The 22086-nt window shown below is 39.7% G+C and overlaps 1 protein-coding gene across 3 annotated transcripts in view; it reads right to left on the reverse strand.

Annotated features, from left to right (window-relative positions):
• The window catches only part of ATP10B (ATPase phospholipid transporting 10B (putative)), a 118517-nt gene that overhangs the window by 6358 nt on the left and 90073 nt on the right, over positions 1–22086 (reverse strand). For all 3 annotated transcript variants that reach the window (XM_068534579.1, XM_068534578.1, XM_068534580.1), the window contains 4 exons: positions 12918–13118; positions 11429–11509; positions 9977–10081; positions 114–301 (listed from right to left, as the gene is read on the reverse strand). In XM_068534579.1, coding sequence (XP_068390680.1) covers positions 114–301; positions 9977–10081; positions 11429–11509; positions 12918–13118 — 575 coding nt within the window. The remainder of the gene's footprint in view (positions 1–113; positions 302–9976; positions 10082–11428; positions 11510–12917; positions 13119–22086) is intronic.

A 22086-nucleotide genomic window follows, 5' to 3' on the forward strand; every position in this document is an offset into this window, starting at 1 on the left:
AATAGCCTCAAGCATCCCAGCTGGAGTCAAACTCCTGACTCTTGGGCTATGAAAATGGCTGATTGAGGGGAGAATGATAGTTCTAGGAAGAAAATAGCACCCCCTGTTCAAACCTTGGGAGAAGAGCCACGACCGGTGTGAGGAAGCAGACGAGGTAGAAAGTGGGGTCCGAGAGCTGGCCTTCCATCACCCTGTAGGGGTTGATGGGACTGTTGCAGATGACGCAGGTGGCGTTGTACACTAGGGATACCACAAAGTACATCAGGAAGCTGCCTGCGAGAACAAGCCCGTGGATGATGGTCTGTGGAAGGAAAGAAGTAAACACTGTTGAAGGGATAGCTTAGATTAGGGGGGAATGCAGTCACGCTACTTTAACTTGTTTTAAACTTCCTTTTTTGGAAATGCCACATACCTATAAACAATTTTAAAAAGTGTGCCATTTAATGGCTTATGATAAAGTAAACACCTATGTTGCTACCACCCAGAATTTGAACACACATACCCCGGAAACCCCTAAATCACCTTGACTTTGGTGATAATTTTCATGATATTCTTTAGTTTTACCTACCTATGTTTCTTCCTTAATAGTCTGTTTTTAAAAGTTAATCGTATTTGGTGTGACTTTTGTCTTTTTTCCTCAGTATTATGTTTGTGTGATGAATTCATTTTTTCCACATGTGGCTGTCAGTTATTCATTTCCGAAGCAGTGCAGTCTTCTGTAGTCTGATCTCATTTTGCCCTGCCTGTTTTATGCTGCTTTCCTTCCAATTCTTGTCCTCTTTTAAACTTACTGACAATTCCATATAATTTCATTTCCCCGTCTCCTAGTTTGAAAGTTATGTATTTCCTTTCCTTTCCTTAGTGATTACTCAATAAATGCTAATAAGCAGTTTTAACTTACTGTGGTATAAAGTTTCTATGTTTCCCTCCTCCTGAATACATTAACTTTAGAATACATTAACTTTGTTTACCTCCCTCCTGATTCATATCTCATTGCTACTGTGTATTTAAATTCTATCATCTTTTTAAATCACATAAGTCATTATTACAGTTTAATATGGTCAATATTCATTAAGATTTACATACATGCTTGACACTTTCTATGCCTTCATTCCCTCTTGCATTTTGGACTTTCCATCTGAGCTTTCTTTCCTTATACTTTTAAAAAAAATTTTATATTAGAGTGTAGTTGATTAACAATGTGTTACTTTCAGGTGTACAGCAAAGTGATTCAGTTATACATATACAAGTATCTCTTCTTTTTCAAATTCTTTTCCCATTTAGGTTACTACAGAATATTGAGCAGAGTTCCCTGTGCTATATACAGTAGGTCCTTGTTGGTTATCTATTTTAAATATAGTAGTGTGTACATGTCAATCCCAATCTCCCAATCTATCCCTCCCACCATCCTTTCCCCCTGGTAACCATAAGTTTGTTCTCTAAGTCTGTGAGTGTTTCTGTTTTGTAAATAAGTTCATTTGTATCATTTTTAAAGATTCTGCATAGAAGTGATAGCATATGATATTCATCTTTCTCTGACTTACTTCACTTAGTATGATAATCTCCAGGTCCATCCATGTTGTTGCAAATGGCATTATTTCATTCTTTTTAATGGCCGAGTAATATTCCATTGTATATATGTACCACATCTTCTTTATCCATTCCTCTGTCGATGGACATTTAGGGTGCTTCCATGTCTTGGCTATTGTAAACTGTGCTGCAATGAACATTGGGGTGTCTTTCCTTATACTTTAAATAGAGTTGACCTTTGAACAACATGGGTTTGAACTGTGCGGGTCCACTTACATGTGGACTTTTCTCAACAAATACTACAGTATTACCTGATCTGTGGTTGGTTGAATCCACAGATATGGAGGACTGATTATGGGACTTGAGCATCCACAGATTTTGGTATTTGCATTGGGTCCTGGAGCCAATCCCCTGTGGATACTGAGGGATGGCTGTACATCCTTTAGAATTTCCTTTCGTGAAAGTCTGCTGGTGATGCATTCTCTGATCCATTATTTCATTCTCATTCTTAAAAGCTATTTTTGATCTTGTTGGGAAGTTTTTCTTTTAGTATATTTAAGCTAGCATTTCACTATCTTCTGGCTTCTGTTGTTGCTATTGAGAAGTTAGCAACTCTTTATCTGTTATTCCTTAGAAGGAAATCTCTTAAAACGTGGCTGCTTTTATGATTTTTATTTCCTCTTCAGTGTTCTATAGTTTTCTTATAAGTGTGGATTTTTAAAAAATTTATCTTGCTTGGGTTTTGCTGATCTTCTTGAATTCGTGGATTGATGTCTTTCATCACTTTTGCAAAATTCTCAAGTCACTATCTTTTCAAATATTGCCTCTGTCTCATTTTCTCCTCTTTTCCTTCTGAGACTCTAATCAAATGTATGTTAGATCTTTTAAGATACCACCATATCTTCTGTATATCTCAATATCTGTTCCATAATTTTCATTATTTTACTTTTGTTTTATATTCTGGATAATTTGACCAGTTCACTAATTCTCCCCTCAGCTGTGCCTAATCTGCTGTTAATCCAGCCATTGAAACTTAAATTACAGTTATTGTATTTTTTAATTTCTAAAAGTTTTATTTGGTCTTTTTTCACATCTTCTAGGTTTCTTTGCACGGTTTTCCAATTCTTGCAGATATTTTAAAGTGTAATCTTCTTTAAACCTAGCAAACAAACCTTTTCTATGATTTATATCTGATAATTCCAATACCTGAGATATTTGTTACTGATGTTTGTGCTTGTGATCCTCATTAATGAGTTCTTGTTTCATTTTGAGCTTCATTATTTTTTGTGTGTTTTTGAAATTTTTATTTTTCTTACTCATTTGAGAGTTATTGAAATTTCTTAATGCGATCTGTTGTTATATAGTGCAAGAATCTTCTTAAAGTCTATTGTTTATTATTATATATATTTTAATTGAAGTATAGTTGCAGTGATTCAGTTATATATATACATTTTTTTTTTTCCGGATTCTTTTCCCTTATAGGTTATTACAAAAGATTGAGTACAGTTGCCTGTGCTATACAGTAGGTCCTTGTTGGTTATCTATTTTGTATATAGTTGTGTGTGTATGTTAATTCCCCACTTTATCCCTCCCCCTCCCACACCCCTTTCCCCTTTGGTAACCATAAGTTTGTTTTCTATGTCTGTGGGTCTATTTCTGTTTTGTAAATAAGTTCATTTGTATCTTTAAAAAAAAATTATAAGTGATATCATATATTTGTCTTTCTCTGTGTGGCTTACTTCACTTAGTATGATAATGAGCTTCCTTATTTTTGAATATGTGATGCTTCCCGGCCTTGGAGAATTAGTGGGGATACTTACTTTTAGGCTTAGGAAAACTTTCCCTGGAGAGGGTTTGTGTGTGTATTTTGTAATATCCTTGGGCACTGTCTGTCCGTTACTTTAAACTGAACTCATAGGTCAAAATTTGGCTCACCCAGGTGGTACAAAGAATCTGGGCTGCAAATCTGTGTGAGGCCAGCCCATGGTCCATTTCCCAGGATAAGTCCTTTTTACTGATTCTCCCTGCTCTCTTCAGCACAGTGGGAACAATCCCTACAGTCCCTGCTGGGGAGGGGAGTGCAGGTAGGTCCACTTTTGGGTGTACCTTCTACTCTGAAGGTAGAGCCTTTGAGGTCCTAATTTAATGTGATCTCTTATTAGACTCCCACTTTAGCAGCCTGGGTTTTAATTTCTGAACTTCACGCTCAATGAAGTCTGCCAAAAAGTTCATTTTGGGCAGGGTTGCAAACGCTTTGAAGAAAACAGAGGCTTTGGCTCAGCTTGCTTCTCTACAAACCCACTTTCCCAGAGGCTTTAGTCTTTAACTATCCTGTCATCTTTTTCATACCTTTAGCGTATGTATACATATATACGTGTGTGTATATATATATATTATATGTGTGTATACATATATGTTTATATATGTATACATATATTAAATAAATAAAAATATATAAATATATATATATATACACACACACACACACACATTAATTTGTTTTCAGTGGAAGAGGTGGTTTGAATATCTTAGCCCCTGTTCCTGAAAAAGAAAGCAGTTAGCTAACTTTTTAAATCACTTTGGTGGGGACTGTGAAAGCTGACACAGCTATTAAAATTCATGTTAGATTTCTACCCAGGGAAGAAAGACATTCTCCCTCTGCTTCAAGCACTTTAAAAAGGGAAATACTTTTTTCATAATGATTCTAGTAGCTAACTAACTCCTTTGCCAAGAGCAACAGAAATCACCAGTAACTACCAGGATACCTGGTCTAGAGATGCATTAAGTGGATTAATAGTGCTGAATGGTGAGTGAAAGGAACAGGTTCTGTCTTTTAAAAGCAGATGAATGCAGTGCTCTGAGAAAGAGGGCCAAACGACCAGTCATTACCCATTTAATATATTACACATTGAGGCCTGATTATTTACAGGGCAATTTTGAAAGGTTAATAAGATACCTAATGGTTAAGAGGGTCATGGAGAGCAGAGATTCTCTTGGGAAATATCTTGTGCTGGTGTTTAAAAAAAAGTAATTAAATTATTGTGAAATATTTCAAGCACATAGTCAACAAATCTCATATACTTGACATCCAGCTTTATCAATTTTAACCTTATGCTATATAAATGGGAGCAGAATATATCAGCCCAAAGTAAGTCTCTGGCATAAGGATTATCTTGAGCTGGTTATTTTTAAGAAACAGCAGACAGAGGAGGAGCTCTGGAAACTGAAAAGAAGTTATCTTTTTGTAAGAGACATTTACAGTTATAAGGGAAATCTCCATTTGTAAGGGTGTCTCCTTCTCTGTACCTGGAAGAAAAGGACAATTTATATTTCTAGGAAATCTTTATCAACTCCAATATCTGGCCTCCCCTAGCCTCAAAACTTCTTTTGTCTTTAGCTAGAGATGGTATTTAAGGTGGTGGCCAGGGCCAGTTTCCTGGCCTCTCCCATGTGTATAGGAAGTATTTATTAAACTTTTGTTTTTCTCCCATTAATCTGTCTTTTATTACAGGAGTGTCTAAGCTGAGAACCTAGAAGGGTAGAGGGAAAATTTTTTTTCTTCCTCTACACATATTTGCCTCAGATTTTATTAAAAGATTAAGCCTTACAGATACAATTCAAGCACCCATGTATCCCTTGCAAATGCCTTCTCGTTAATCTTGAAAATAAACTCAGTGTTCATCATTCTTCTGTGTATTTTATATATACATGTTTATGTATCCATGTCAATGGATGCTTTTTAATTTTATAAGTATCCCTCTGAATTATGCTTTGGGCCTTTATTTTTGTTGATAAATGCCATTCTAATTTATTCATTTTAACTGTTCTAGTATATGAATATGCCACTATTTATTTATTTTCCTGTTAATGAACATTTAAGCTGTTTCCGATTTTTTTTTTTTTGCTATTAAGAACAATGAAGAAACAAGCATTCTTGTACATGTCTATGTATATACATGTGCAAAAGGATGGCCCAGGGTGCATATTTAGAAGTGGAATTGTGTCATAGCATATAATGAGTACTTAAACTCCTCTAGCTATTTTCAAATTGCTCTCTAGAATGGTGGTATCAGTTTATAGTTTACCAACAGAATATGAAAGTTCCTTGGTTGGGCTTTATTATGTTTAACGTGCTACTGAGTTAGTGTGGCAATATTTTATTTAGAATTTTTTACATTTATGTTCATTTAACAGATTGGTCTGTAATTTTGTTTTCTTGAACAATCTGTGCTCATTTTCATATCAGATTTTAGCCATGAACATTGAATTGCCTATATTTCCTATTTTTTTGAATCCATGAAACAATGGGTATGAGATAGGAATTATCTGTCCCTTATAAGTTTGGTCAAACTGACCTTTATAATCCTTTGGCTTGGTGTCTTTAGGAACAGGGTTACCGATTCAATTTCTGTAATAGTGATTGGTTTATTCATGTTTGCTGAATGATTTTGACTGTTTTGGTAAATTTTACATTTAAAGGAATTATTATTTTTAAAAGGTCAAGTCTTGGGACTTCCCTGGTGACGCAGTGGTTGGGAATCTGCCTGTCAATGAAGGGGACACGGGTTCGAGCCCTGGTCTGGGAGGATACCACATGCCGCGGAGCAACTAAGCCTGTGAGCCACGGCTGCTGAGCCCAAGTGCCACAACTACTGAAGCCCGTGCACCTAGAGCCTGTGCTCTGCAACAGGAGAGGCCACCACAATGAGAGGCCTGCGCACCATGGTGAGGAGTGGCCCCTGCTCGCCGCAACTAGAGAAAGCCCGCACGCAGCAGAAGACTCAATGCAGCCAAAAATTAATTAATTAATTAAAAAGCGCCAAGTTTTTATTTATTTTTATTTGGCTGCGTTGGGTCTTCGTTGCTGTGGGCGGGCTTCTCACTGCAGTGGCTTCTCTTGTTGCAGAGCACAGGCTTAGTTGCTCCATGGCGTGTGGGATCTTCCCGGGCTCGAACCTGTGTCCCCTGCATTGGCAGGCGGATTCTTAACCACTGCACCACCAGGGAAGTCCCCATGTAAAGAAATTATTGACTTGCTTTAAATTTTCAGAAAAATATTTAAAAAATTGATTACATGGACCTTTGTGTATGCAAGTTTCGAATCTGTAGAGGGCTGAATGTTCTATGCCATTTTATCTAAAGGACTTGAGCATCCACGGGTTTTGGTATCCATGGAGGTCCTAGAACCAGTCCCCCGCAGGTACTAAGAGATGACTGTATATTCATAATTGCAGTCTTTTTCATTCCTAGTAGTATTTTTGCGGTCTTCTCTTTCTGTGTCTTCCCCTGGATCAGTTTTGTCAGAGATGTGTTTTCATTAGGGTTTTGAAGAGCTCAGTTTTGGTCTTACTGATCTTTCCTATTGTTTGTTTCCTTGATTTTTCTCTCATCTTTTTCTTTAGGTTTACATGGTAACTTTTTTAAGTTCCTCGAGTTGAATTTTTTAACTTACCTCTTTTAAATCTTTTTGTTTTTCATAGTAAGAGCTTTAGGTGCATCCCACAAGTTTGCATATATAATATTTTTATAGTTGTTCAGCAGCAATAAGTATAATTTCCATCATGATTTACTCTTGACCTCATGAATTGCATATTTAGATGTGCTTTTTGAAGTATCCAGTCATGTTAGGCTTGTTTGGCTATATTTTTATTGCTTGTTTTTAATCTAAATGCATTGTTGTCATAAAATACGTTCTTTATGATAATGATTCTTTCAGAGTCCTTTGTGATTTAGAATTTGGTCTTTTTCTTTAAATTTTTGGTATATGGTCCAGGTGTCTTTGAAAGATGCATGTTTACTATTTGTGTAGAGCAGGATTTTATATATTAGCTCTAACTACATTAGGTCAAATGTGGTAATTTATTCAAAGCTTGATCTATGTCTGTTTGTTTCTGATAGAGTTCTATAAAAACCTCATACTAGAATTGTTAAGTTTTTCCATTTCTCTTTATATTCACTGGATGAAAAAAGTCCAATCTGATAATTTTTGCTTTTAATAGGCAAATTAAATCCATTTACATTTATTATGAGTACTGATATATTTGGCTTTATTTTGAACATATTTTTTATTTTTGCCATCATTTTCTTTGCTCTTACCTTTTCCTCTTCCCTACAGCCTGGAGAATTGATAGTTTCCTATATTCCTCTAATTTCTTTCCTCTCCTTTATGCTTAATCTTAAGTTTTAGGAGATAATAAATGTTGACTTTTCTGGAACAATTTAAGTGTGTATTTCTATTTTCTTCCTATTCACAATGAAGTCTTCAGCATACGTTAATTACCTATTGAACAGCCCTTCCTGGCCATTATGTGTTTCTTGTAGTTTTAGCTTTTATGTTCTTGCATGTTTCTTTCTTCCTTTAGTGAGGGTCTGTGGGTGGTAGACCTTACAGAGTTTATCTGAAAATGTCATTTATTACTTAGTCTTAAGTGATAGTGTAACTGTTTGTTATTTTGCCTCAGGTCTTTCTTTGAAGATAATTACTCCATTGTTTTTTTGGTTTCTACTGTTTTTTTTAACTGCTGTTAAATTTCAAGTAATTTGTGCATAGTCTCTGGTAGACTTTATTGTCTCTGTCTTTCACACTGTACAGTTTTACTATGATATAACAGGCAATATACCCAGGTTTATTTTGATTAATCGTCTCAGTGATGATCTCTTCAGATACTGCTTCTCTACTATTCTTTGCTTGTTCTTCTGTGACTCTGACTCCTATTATGTAGCTGCTGGAACCATTTATTCCAGCCACCATTCCTCTTGATTACATTTTCATATTTGTGTGGCATTCTGGATGGGTACCCAATACTACCTTCCAATTTGGTAGTTTACTTTTAGCCAGTGCCCAGTCTAATTTCAATGACAAAATTTTTGTATTTTTCAAGAGTTCTAAATGTTTCCTTAGCTTGGCTCAGTTCCCAGTATTAAAGTTATGACTCTTGTCTGCCTTCCTCACAGCTTCTGATAAAACTAAGTGGTTTTTCTGGTGGTTCTGAAAGAAATTTATCCTGTACTTAAGCTTGGCTAGGCCTTTTCGTTTTCATCATTTTGGTCTATCCGTCATCGGCATGAATTGGAGCAAAGGGGTTTTCCAGATGGGAACTCCGTGATCTGGAAGCTCCCTTGGGTGGCTCGTATCAGCCACTGCCCAATGTCAGGGCCTGGCCTAACCTGTGATAGCAGGGCGTGGGGAGGACGTCCCACTGCAGAATGCTGGGAACACACTGAGCCTACTTGGGGAAGTCTTCTAAATGGTTAACACAAATGCTTTCAGAAAAAGCCATTTCAGCTTGGCTAAAGACAGATCTTTCTGTCAAGTGGTCTCCCTGCAGCAGTCAGTCTTACCTTCTCACACTATTAGCACAGAGGTTAAACGGTCAAGAGTCAGGTGGCCAGGGTTCAAACTTGCTTCTGTCTTGAACTGCTTGGGGAAAGTTTCTTAACCTCTGTATATTCATTTCTATATCTATAAAATGGGAATTAAAAAAAATACCTAACAAACACATGCGTATATTGCAAAAGGATTTCCACAGTAAGTTTAGTTAACATTCATCACTTTGCAATACAGTTGACTCTTGAACAACATAGGTTTGAACTGCACGGGTCCACTTATACACAGATTTTTTTCATTAAATACATACTATAGTACTACACGATTGAAACCATGGATGTGGAACTGCAGGTACGGAGGGCCAACGGTAAAGTTATGTGTGGATTTTCCCCTGCGTGGAGGGTTGGCGCCCCTAAACCCCAAACTGTCTAAGTGTCAACTATATATGTATGTCAAGTCATTATGTTGTACAACTTAAACTTATACAGTGCTGTATGTCAATCATATCTCAATAAAACTGAAAAAAACAGAACAAAACGCTCCAAATCCCATCTAACACGAAGGGCTCTGGGAGGTTAAGATAATACATTAAATCATGTAGATATGTACCTGGCATATAATTTTAAGCTCTTTGTTTTTATAATTATCATTGACTAGTCGAATTTAATGAGAAAGATAGTGTTACCTTTTTAGATACTAAAATGTGATATTTGGACGTGCTTGAGATATGCTTACGTGGAGACAGTCTTCTAATCTTTTACCCCCAAGTTAAATGGGGAGCATACCTCCCTAACACAGCCTCAAGTACGATCAGTCTAATGTTTTCCTCGTCTCTCAAACACCCCTGAATTTTTTAATCAAAAATATGTATTTGGGCAACAAATTGTCTCATTGTTCTTTATGAATTAGTTTTTTCATCCTGGCTAGATGGTTACAAAGTTGAGGCCAGCAATTTTATCTTCTCTACCTCTTTATCCCTGTACAAGTGGAACACAGGTAGGGGTTCAGTATGTATGTATCCGGTGGATCAATTATATGGAGTAAAGCAGCTCAGAAATCTGAAGGTGGTTGATGAACAGGAACACGATTTTTAGGCCATAAGGGCTCTGGGGCACTTACCCAGGTCTTCATTTCCATTGCCTGGTGCAGGAGGATTGTGGCGAGGGAAACGGTGTTGATGGGTGTCCCAAAGGTAAAGACGTCGATATCAGAATCCTTGTAGGTCTGCAGAGGAGGAACAAACAGGCACTGGCAGATGTGCCCATGGACTGAAGGCCTTGGCTCTGACAAGTGATTGTAAAACATCAGTGAAGGCAGGTGTCAAGGGAGGGGCAGGCTGGGGAGAAGGCATCCAGCTGCCATCATGTGGAGCTGACCCAAGGGACAGACAAGAGAAGGAGTGAGTTGACAGGACTAAACTCTTTTTAAAAAGCATTTGCAAAGGAAGCCATGATGAGTATTCCAGAACACTGCAGAAGGAGTCAAGAAAGAATTTACCTACCAGGCACAATGCCAGCTGCTAAAGACACTGCTGTGTCCACTTTCAAGGAGTTAAGAGACCAACTAGGCAGGGCAAATGTGGTACAATTTAAGGGTATAAAATGCTATAATGGAAGCAAGTACAAGGAACGCTGGGAGTAGAGAAGAGGAATCAGCTGAGACTATAATAAGAGGAGTTAGTCTCTTGAAAAGAGAGAGGAAAGGCAGACCAGGCAAAGGCGAGAACTGAGGGTGAAAAGTCCAAATCGTCCTAGATGGTAGGTCTGTTGAGCACATAGTAAGGGCAAAAGATGAAGCAGGAAAGGCAAGCAGAGGCCTGACCAGGGAGGGTACTGTAAACCAGGAAATTCAAAGAAAGCACAAAATGCCCACCTCAACACTCATCGTGTTGCTATTTGCAAACGAACATGAGCCAGAGACTAGACACCACTGGTTTCCTGGGAGCAATTACCCCACACCTGAGTTCCCTGTCTAGGATGAATACAGATATCCTATGCTATATAAATTCTCTATAAATTCTCACTCTTTAAACTGGGGAACCAAATTGAGATGGGGCTGGTATCCCTTACTATCTGCATTCTTGTTTTTATTTCATATAATGTAGTATTCCTTATTATCAGAACTTCCTGCCTTGACCTTGGAAGCACAAATCTAAATATAAACCAAGGGTTGCAAATTCAAATACCTTCAGTGCTCAAGTAAGAAGCGGTAAATGAGTGAAGAAGGCCAGGCATGACACAAAAGGGCATGGTGGGGACTACGGCAAACTAGAGCACATACCCCCCATCTAAGCAGGGCAGTGAGTCAACTCTGGATTCTCGCCACGAGGGAAAAATGACCCAGTGTAATGATAGCTTTCAGTGTTTCAGAAGCTGGCAGAAATTAAGACGTTTTGGTAAAATATTCTGACTTTTTGAATACCCAGGGTAGGGTGGAGTCTGCAGGCCTCCTCTTTGGAGCCCCTGCTCTGAAGATGCTATTAGGAAACTATTAGTCTGGGATTTCATATAAGCAGGACCAGTTCTACCCTGCTATTTTTATGGTTAGAATGGGACCATACAACTTACTTACCAGGTAGGGGATAAAGAAACAGACGAGGCTCTGGTAGAACGCATCCGCCATGGAAATCCAGAAAGTCAGCAGGTTATAGCACTGCCAGGAAATAACACATCAACAGTAACCACCATCAAAGCAAGCCTCTGTTCTTTGTAAGCAACTTTCTTGTGCACGGCTGGACTAGACAACACGGCACTTACAATGCTTCTTATCTTAGAGGCAATAGAATGGAACAATTAAGAGCATGGGCCTGGGGGTGACAGACCTCAGGTCAAGTTCCAGCACTGTGTGACCTTAGTGAAAGTCACTAAACTTCTTTGAGAATTGTTTCTTCTTCCTTAGAAAGTAGAGAAAAACACCGCCAACTATTCCCTTGGGTTTCAAGAGGTCTAAATGCAATTGTGCTTTGGTAGCTAGTAAGGGCTCAGCTACCAAATATATTACCAAATTATTACCAAATGATAATGAATGATTATCGTTCATTAGTACATTGTTAGTGCTAATACGAACTTGGTAAGTTTAGAGATTCTGAGGTTTCTGAATAGCATCTGAAAGAGAACTCTCAATCACAGCCCAGGGTCACGGGTTCCCAAGAGCTCAATGGCTTCAGAGACAAGCTTTCTCATTTTGTGCTTCACTCTTCTTGCCTTCCCTGGGAAAAGTGAAACTGTTCACATTGTATGTTTTTGCCACATTAACTTCTTTTAATATTAGTTACTCAAGGAAGACATTACGCAGCTAGCTCGCCTCTGGGAAGGAGACAGTTAGAAGGGCCCAGGATGTATGCGTGCCATCGCCCCGTCTCCCTTGCTTGAAGTGCTGGGGTCGCTGTGTTGCTCTCCACCTGTCTCTGGGTTAGGATGGGGCTTGGTTCTTCACTGGCTGTCCCCAAAATACCACCAGCTCTCAAGCACCACATCTGGCTTTGCCCTCCTTTCCCCCAGGTGCAAAGGTACCCTCGTGCATATCGACATCCCTTTTCCCAGAGCTCCCCCTTCGAGGCAGTCAGGTCCCCTCTCTGCCTCCTGCCTCCAAGCTCCTGGCCTGTGTCTGCTGTGCTAGTCGGGCTGCCTGCTGTCTGACTTCTCCAGATCATTTAGGGCATCAGTGTGGCCTCTGCGCCTTGTAAGAGACTGTTCTAATGGGTTTAGTCCAGGGGTTCCCAAACCGAGCCTTGGGCGTTCTGTTGCGAGCCTACAGACAAAGACCAGATAAGGGTGATGGGATCTTTCTGTAAGCCCTCTTCCCCTTTAACTAGGGCAGTCCCGTATTAATGTGTGATGTAATTAAGAAATAACTGAAAAGAAAAATACCCACTGGTCTGGTCCATCACCTTCAACAGCAAATGAGAAACAGGCCAGAAACAGGGAGCAGCGTTTCCAGGTCACATGGGAGGTAAGTGGCAGAGCGGTGACCAGAACACAGGACGGCCAGCCCAGCACTCCTTCTCTGACACCTCAAGGGAGGAGCTGGAGGTCACCCCCCGCCTGCCCGGGCCCCTTACCTCAGAGTTCTGGCCACTCTTGTACAGCTCAGGCAACGCCAGGAGCGTTTCCATAGAGATGTCTTTATCGAGGACTCCGAAGACAAGAGGAGGCAAGGAGGTGAAGAAGAGATTGAAGAAGATCAACTGCCAGTAATCGATCATGGTGGAGCCAGAGAAACCGCAGAAGAACTGGTACCAGAAGAGCAAGTTGACGTAGCCCTGCAGGCAGAGAGTGCGGCCTTGTGAGTGAGGACCCGCGGGCAGCCGGGTCACCAGATGCTGCTTAGGAGCTCTGACAAGTCCCTACTCAGACTGGGAGCTTCAGTTTCCTTGTTTGTGACAGGCAAGGTTGTATAAGGACTGGAGGTAATTTTCATCCCTTAGATTCTACCATTACCACTTTTACTACTACTACTAACCTCCTTTAGGACCTGAAAGGAATTCAACCGACTTGTTAAGTATACGTTGTTAAGAGCATAGGTTTTTGGAGGCAGAGAGGACTGGTTTTGAATCCCCAGTTGGGTCATGTACTAGCTTGAGTCACACCCCAGTTGGATGTGACCTTGGACAAATTGCTTAGCCTTTCTGAACATCATCTTGCCATCTTTCAGATACGATTAGTAGTACCTAGACCATGACATGTGATACCAAAAGGCAGTAGTTGTGATTAGTAGTAATGGTAAGAGGAAGGGACGCTAGAAAGACTTGACCGTGGGCAGGAAGGCTGGCGGGAGGATGGCTTCGTGAGGAGGTTGACCTCACAACACTTGCCTCATGGTCACACAGCTCAAAAGGTGAAGAGGAAAATCTTATGCCTAAGTTGCTTTAGGCTTTCGAAAGATCTTTCCACCCAAGACCTCCTCACCTGAGAAGGGCTGGGTCACTGTTACTATCTAACATACTGTGATGTGGTTTGGTGACTTGACCAAGGTCACAGAAGCAGCCGGTCCTGAGATTAGAACTAGAACTTCTCAGCTCCACGTGGCTGGGGCACAGAGGGGTGAAGGATGTTGTAAGGAATCTTTCAGCAGGTTTGTGTTCAAGCTAGAATTCTCATTCCCTAATTGCTGGGCCAGTGTTATTTTTAAAAGCCTCTCTGTTTAGTATTGTAATACTACTAGTAATATTAACATTCTTATTAACACCACGATTGTTAATTTGTGACAGGTGTGTGACATACTGTATTAGTATATACCACATTAGTAGATGTACAATATACATAATTTGTCCCATCAACCTAGCAAGATTAATGTTATTGCTAATAATATCGTTAATACTATATTTATGTATTATTGAATATTATAACTTGATAATAATATTATTTAACATTATCTACAGACAAAGAATCTGAGGCTCTGAGATACTCAGTTACTCCTTGCCTGTGTTCACAGCTAGGAAATGGCACAACCAGACCCTGAGTTTTCAAAGCTTCCTCCTCAACCACCCCCAAGACCTCTTAGTCCCGTTTTTGGATTATATAATAACAATGCTGACCGAGATTCTTCCAGCCAAGGAACTCCATCCTTTGGCTTTTCTGCCAAGATGATTAATGGGAGGTTTCCTGGCTCTGAAGGAGACCCCGGTGCTCTGAGACACCCTGGATGGACCTTGCATCTCTCTTTCTGAGGGCCGGGCTCCCCTCCATTACTGCTCTGGGGCTGCAGGTCACCCCACTCCCACTCCAGTCCCGTGATGCTGTGAGGGCTTTTCTCCTATGAGTTTTGGTGAAGTTATTTCTCAGAGGAGGAGATTTGGGAAGGAGAGGGCTTGGTCTGTTTCCTGTGCTGTAGGTAGGTTTGAAATATACTATGGGCAGACACTGAGTCCCCAAATCAACATCACCCACTTGTGCTCTTGACAGGATTGGTTTAAGAAGAACCAAAGTGCTAAAGTCTCCTTGATACTAGGGTTCAGCAACTGCATGAGGCTTTGACTGCTTGTTTGTTTTTTTTTGGCCCTTTGAGCACCTTGCCTTGCTTCTTCCTCCCCAACTAGGTGGGTAAGACAATAACTCTTATCTCTATGTACACACAGGCAGCTTGAGTGGCTCAGATGGGGTGACTACACCAAAGTCCCCCTGCCAGTTGGGGCTGGAACTGTGACTTGAGGTTGTAGAACCTTAGGACGCCAGGGCTGGAAGTGACGCCATCTACAGACGAGGCCAAGAATAGCAACGGCAGCAAACACAACAGCAACAGAGACTCCGAAAGCGCGTCTTATGTGCCAAACTCTGTTCCGACCCACTCAGTCCATCTACCATCCTTATGAGGATATCACTACTATCCTCATTTTACAATTGAGAAAACTGAGCCTCAGAGAGGTCAAATCATGGGGCTGGGGTTACAGACTAGTAAGTTACAAAGCTGAAGTCCAGACCTAGATGTTCTGGCTAAACAATATGCTACTAAACAACCAATGGATCACTGAAGACATCAAAGAGGAAATAAAAAAATACCTAGAGACAAAAGACAACGAAAACATGATCATCCAAAACCTATGGGACGCAGCAAAAGCAGTTCTAAGAGGGAAGTCTATAGAAATACAATCTTACCTCAGGAAACAAGAAAAATCACAAATAAACACCTAACCTTACACCCGAAACAACTAGAGAAAGAATGACAAACAAAACTCAAAGTTAGTAGAAGGAAAGAAATCTTAACGATCAGAGCAGAAACAAATGAAATGGAGATGAAGAAAACAATTGAAAAGATCAATGAAACTAAAAGCTGGCTCTTTGAAAGATAAAATGGATAAACCTTTAGTGAGACTCATCAAGAAAAAAAGGGAGAGGGCTCATATCAATAAAATTAGAAATGGAAAAGGAGAAGTTACAATGGACACCACAGAAATACAAAGGATCGTAAGAGATCACTATACACCAATAAAATGGACAACCTAGAAAAAATGGACAAATTCTCAGAAAGGTATAACCATCCAAGACCCAACCAGGAAGAAATAGAAAATATGAACAGAACAATCACAAGTACTGAAATTGAAACTGTGATTAAAAATTTCCAACAAACCAAAGTCCAGGACCAGATGGCTTCACAATCGAATTCTTTCAAACATTTAGAGAGGAATTAACACCTATCCTTCTGAAACTGTTTCAAAAAATTGCAAGGAAGGAACACTCCCAAACTCATTCTATGAGGCCACCATCACCCTGATACCAAAACCAGACAAACTTACCACACATGAAAAAAATTACAGGCCAATATCATTGATGAACATAGATGCAAAAATCCTCAACAAAACACTAGCAAACCAAATCCAACGATACACTAAAAGGATTGTGCACCCTTATCAAGTGGGATTTATCCCAGGGATGCAAGGATTTTTCAATATCCACAAACCATTGTGATACACTACATCGACAAATTGAAGAATAAAAACCATATGATCATCTCAATAGATGCAGAAAAAGCTTTTGACAAAATTCAACACCCACTTATGATAAAAACTCTCCAGAAAGTGGGCATAGAGGGAACCTACCTCAACCGAATAAAGGCCATATATGACAAACCCACAGCAAACATCATTCTCATTGGTGAAAAGCTGAAAGCATTTCCTCTAAGGTCAGGAACAAGACAAGGATGTCCAGTCTTGCCACTTTTATTCAACATAGTCTTGGAAGTCCTAGCCATGGCAATCAGAGACGGAAAAGAAATAATAGGAATCCAAATTGGAAAAGAAGATGTAAAACTGTCACTGTTTGCAGATGACATGATACTATATATAGACAATCCTAAAGATGCTACCAGAAAACTACTAGAGCTCATCAGTGGTAAAGTTGCAGGATACAAAATAATGCACAGAAATCACTTGTATTTCTGTACACTCACAACAAGAGATCAGAAAGAGAAATTAAGGAAACAATCCCACTTACCATCGCATCAAAAAGAATAAAATACCTAGGAATAAACCTACCTAAGGAGGAAAAAGACCTGTACTCTGAAAACTATAAGATGCTGATGAAAGAACTTGAACATGGCACAAATAGATGGAGAGACATACCATGTTCTTGGATTGGAAGAATCAATATTGTCAAGTGACTATACTACCCAAGGCAATCTACAGATTCAATGCAATCCCTATCGAATTACCAATGGCATTTTTCACAGAACTAGACCACAAAATTTTACAATTTGTATGGAAACACAGAAGACCCCGTATAGCCAAAGCTATTTGAAAAAGAAAAACGGAGCTGGAGGAATCAGGCTCTCTGACTTCAGACTATGCTACAAAGCTACAGTTGTCAAAATACTATGGTACTGGCACAAAAATAGAAATATAGATCAAAGGAATAGGCTAGAAAGCCCAGAAATAAACCCACACACCTATGGTCAGTTAATCTATGACAAAAGAGGCAAGAGTATACAGTGGAGAAAAGACAGTCTCTTCAAGAAGTGGTGCTGGGAAAACTGGACAGCTACATGTAAAAAAAATAGAACATTCTTTAACGCCATACACAAAAATAAACTCAAAATGGTTTAAAGACTTAAATATAAGACATGACAGCATAAAACTCCTAGAAGAGAACATAGGCAAAATATTTTCTGACATATATCATACCAATGTTTTCTTAGGTCAGTCTCCCAAGGCAATAGAAATAAAAGCAAAAATAAACAAATGGGACCTATTCAAACTTATAAGCTTTTGTACAGTAAAGGAAACCATAAACAAAATGAAAAGACACCCTAATACTGGGAGGAAATATTTACAAACAAACAAAGTGACCTACAGGAGATTAATCTCCAAAATATACAAATAGCTCATGCAGCTCAATATAAAACAAACAAACCAACCAGTCAAAAAATTGGCAGATCTAAATAGACATTTCTCCAAAGAAGACATATGGATGGCCAAAAAGCACATGAAAAGATGCTCAACATCACTAACTGGAAGAGAAATGCAAATCAAAACTACAATGAGGTATCACCTCACACTGGTCAGGATGGCCATCATCAAAATACCTACAAACAACAAATGCTGGAGAGGGTGTGGATAAAAGGGAACCCTCTTGCACTGTTGGTGGGAATGTAGATTGATATAGCCACTATGGAGGTTCCTTAAAAAACTAAAAACAGGGCTTCCCTGGTGGCACAGTGGTTGAGAATCTGCCTGCCAATGCAGGGGACATGGGTTCGAGCCCTGGTCTGGGAAGATCCCACATGCCGCAGAGCAACTAGGCCCGTGAGCCACAACTACTGAGCCTGCACGTCTGGAGCCTGTGCTCCGCAACAAGAGGCCGCGATAGTGAGAGGCCCGGGCACCACGATGAAGAGTGGCCCCCACTTGCCGCAACTAGAGAAAGCCCTCACACAGAAATGAAGACCCAACACAGCCATAAATAAATAAATAAAATTAAAAACAAAAAACATTATTTCACACGAGTCTTATTTAAAAAAGCAAAACAAAACTAAAAACAGCTACCATGTGATCCAGCAATCCCACTCCTGGGCATATATCCAGAGAAAACCATAATTTGAAAGGATATATGCACCCCAGTGTTCATTGCAGCACTATTTACAATAGCCAAGACATGGAAGCAACCCAAATGTTCACTGACAGAGGAATGGATGAAGAAGATGTGGTACATATATACAATGGAATATTACTCAGCCATAAAAACGAATGATATAATGCCATTTGCAGCAACATGGACCTAGAGATTGTCATATTGAGTGAGATAAGTCAGAGAAAGACAAAGATCATATGATATCACTTATATGTGGAACTAAAAAAATGATATAAATGAACTTACAAAATAGAAACAGACTCACGGACTTTGTAAACAAACTTATGGTTACCAAAGGGGAAAGGTTGGGGGAGGGATAAATTAGGAGTTTGGGATTAACATATGCACACTATATAAAATAGATAATATAAAATATATAATCAACAAGAACCTACTGTATAGCACAGGGAACTCTACTCAATCATCAGTAATAACATTATTACTGTTATGATTACTAATAACATATATGGGAAAAGAATCTGAAAAGGAATGGGTATATGTAGATGTATAACTGAATCACTTTGCTGCACCCCTGAAACTAACGCAACATTGTAAATCAAGTATACTCTTATATAAAACAAAAATTAAAATAAAGGAATAATCCAATTAAAAAATTGAAACTGTATTAATCCTTAAAAAAAAAAAAAGAATACAAGGTTCCTGACCTCCAGTCTTGGGCTTTTAATACCACGTCATTATACTGCTCTGCCTCTTCTGCTGTACCAGGGGTTTTCAGTTAGAGACATATGTATACCAGTGCGACTCCAAGTGTTGTTCATGGACCTGTGTTGACCCAGGAATGTTTGTTACTGGTCCATGATGAGACAAGTAAAGAAATTGAAAGAAAGCATTTAGAAACTTGTATAAGCAATTTGACAGAGTAGTTTATGTTTGTTGAATGTAATAGTAAACAATTTGGACTCGTGTTAAAAAAAAAACAGTCTTATCCCAGGTTCCTGGCGCGACTAAACTCCTTTTTCTATGTCCTGATCTACACTCTTATGTTTCCTTTATAACTTGCCTACTGCCTTTGTGTTTTTACTGTAAATCTCTTACGGTTGGTTTTGGAATTAGATACAATGTATGCTATAAAATGATGCATAAACTTCCTGAAATATTTCCTGTAAGGACTCAGGTTGTCAGACATCTCCTCCTTGGCCAGGAAACTGATTAACTCATAGTTAAATATCCTTGTCTTTCAGACCATGGTTTAAATGCTATTTTCTTCTGGATTGATGAGGATAAGAGTCTCCTGGTGATATGTCCATAGCACCCTGGCCTTACTCTAGGGAGATGCACCGAAGAAAATGTTTTAAAAATTTTAATTTCTTTCCCCCATAGGAGTGCTTGTCAGTCTTTAATGTTCATATGAATCGCCTGGGGATCTTACTCACAATGAAGATTTTGAGTCAGTGGGCCCGGCGTGCAGCCTGAGGAGCCCCATTTCTAATGAGCATCGAAGTGAGCTAATGCTGGGGGTCCAGGAACCACACTTTGAGATTTATTGAAACCAGGAGGTGACAAACTACATTCTGCATGTCAAGTCCAGCCAAAAATAAGGTTTTACTGGGACAGAGCAACAACGGTGCATTGGCATATCATCTATAGCTGCCACAGTGGAGCTGAGTCGGTGAGACAGAAGCTATACGGCCCACAAAGCAGACAATATTTATGAGCAGGCCCTTTGCAGAAGAAGTTTGCCGAGCCCTGATTTAGACCGTAAGCCTCATGAGAGTGGGGACCATGTGTGTCTAGATCTCTGCTCTGTACCCAGTGCCTGATAATGTTCCCGACGCAGCAGACGTTCAATAATTATTTGAACAAACTTAAGTACATCTTGGTGGTTCTATTGTCCTCACACGCATCCTGGAGTTTTAACATGAACGTGTGTTTCCTTCCGCAGGTCGTGTTAGGACCTTGTGCGTTTCCACTTGCTCTGCCTGGCTGGAATCTCTGCACCCCGGGGAGAGCGCATTGAACCCCGTGATGGCATCGCTGAGACTGGGCGCCTGTTTTTCCTCCCAAGAAGCTACAGTGCAGTAATTAATTCATTGTTCACATTTCAGAGCAGGCAGGGTTTTAATCCCCTCTGAAGTTGGTTTCGGATATGGAAGTCATAGTTCTCCAGCCTCTAATTGCAAAGGGGAGATAATACAGCATCAGTATCGCAATTTCCATCCCGGTATTGAGCTGGAAATAAATATCATTTAAGCTCTGAAAGCATGGCTGGCTGGAAACGTTTCCTTTTCTATTTCACAAATTTGATGCAGAGAAGAGGTTGTGCTTATTCAAAAGAATGATTCTTTTGGAGGCAAGGAAAAAACATTAAACAGGGGCATTTTGAATTCTAACTACACAGTCCTTCTGGTCAAATAGAGACTTGTTTGCATGGACTTGCTGAGATGGTACCATCCAGTGTATGGAATTTACATTATTTTTTGTCATGCTGCTTATTTACATATACATTGAACTTTGCACAGAAATGCTTATTCCCGAGTCAGGGTAACTGTGACAGTGCCTGAAAGCAGGCCTGGGAGAATGGAGTGAGAGGAAAAAATATATGCCATTTTGTAGCTGCTACTTGACTACTGTGTTTCCCTTCCATCACTCTGGTCTTAATCCTCCCTTTTTCCTTATGCAAAAAGGAATTAGATTCTATTTGGAGTCTCTTGGGAATTATTCAAAGGTCCTCAAGCTAGATAATGAAAGACGCAGGCCCTGTTCTCTCCCTTAGTACAGCAGTGCTCTGACTTCTTCCTATGCCCATTGTTAATCAAGGGCTTTGCAAACAAGAGCCTCTGACAGTTTTAATACCTCAGTTGGTGTGTGCCTGCTTTGGGCCCTTATCGACAAGACAAAAACACACATATCTTTCAGAGAAACAATAATACCTTCAAATGATTGTATAGTGCTACGTTTGATCCAGAGCTCTGATGCTAAATCCTCTCGATAATACTTCTAGGGACAAGAGAGAGTCCTAGTCTCCCCATATTATTGATGAGGAAACCAAGGCTCAGAGAGTTGAAGTAACTCTTTCAAGTTCACACAGCATACTAGAGTCAGGCAAGACTAAAACCCAGATGGTCACCCTGTTCTAAACATTTTTGCGAATAGATGTTGTCTTTAGAAGTCCTTGTTGGGAATGCTGGGGATGTTGAAGTGATACACAGGGTCTTGGGTGGAAGCCCAAGATCCTAAACCTTACCCTTCACTCTCCTGAGGGTCAGGGTGCTGCTTTTGCATATCCGGGTGACTCTATCTGGGGAGGAAACCTAAGCTACAAGTTAGGCGAGTTGTTCTTCAAATCCTTCTTCTTTGCAGTCAGAAAAGAAACCTCATTTATGGAGGCCCTCTAGGAGTTACAACAGCAGCAACAATGATAAAAAAAAAGAATGGCTAACTTTATAGGGTGATCACTAAGCGCTAATCACTTTCTACACAAGCTGTCAATTCATCCTCATGGCAAGTGTGTGAGAAAGGTACTATTACCATCCCCATTTTACAGATGAGGAAACTAAGGCGTGAAGCCATTACCAAATACAGGAGCCTCAATTTGAACCAAATCTGATCTGACTCCAGAGTACTCACGCTGCTTCCTATGTGCCAGGTACGTGCCAGACAGTATTGTCAATCTTGACGATAATCTCACCAAATAGTACTAGCCCCATT

This window comes from Eschrichtius robustus, chromosome 2, assembly GCF_028021215.1.
Source record: "Eschrichtius robustus isolate mEscRob2 chromosome 2, mEscRob2.pri, whole genome shotgun sequence".
Classification (NCBI taxonomy): Eukaryota; Metazoa; Chordata; class Mammalia; order Artiodactyla; family Eschrichtiidae; genus Eschrichtius; species Eschrichtius robustus.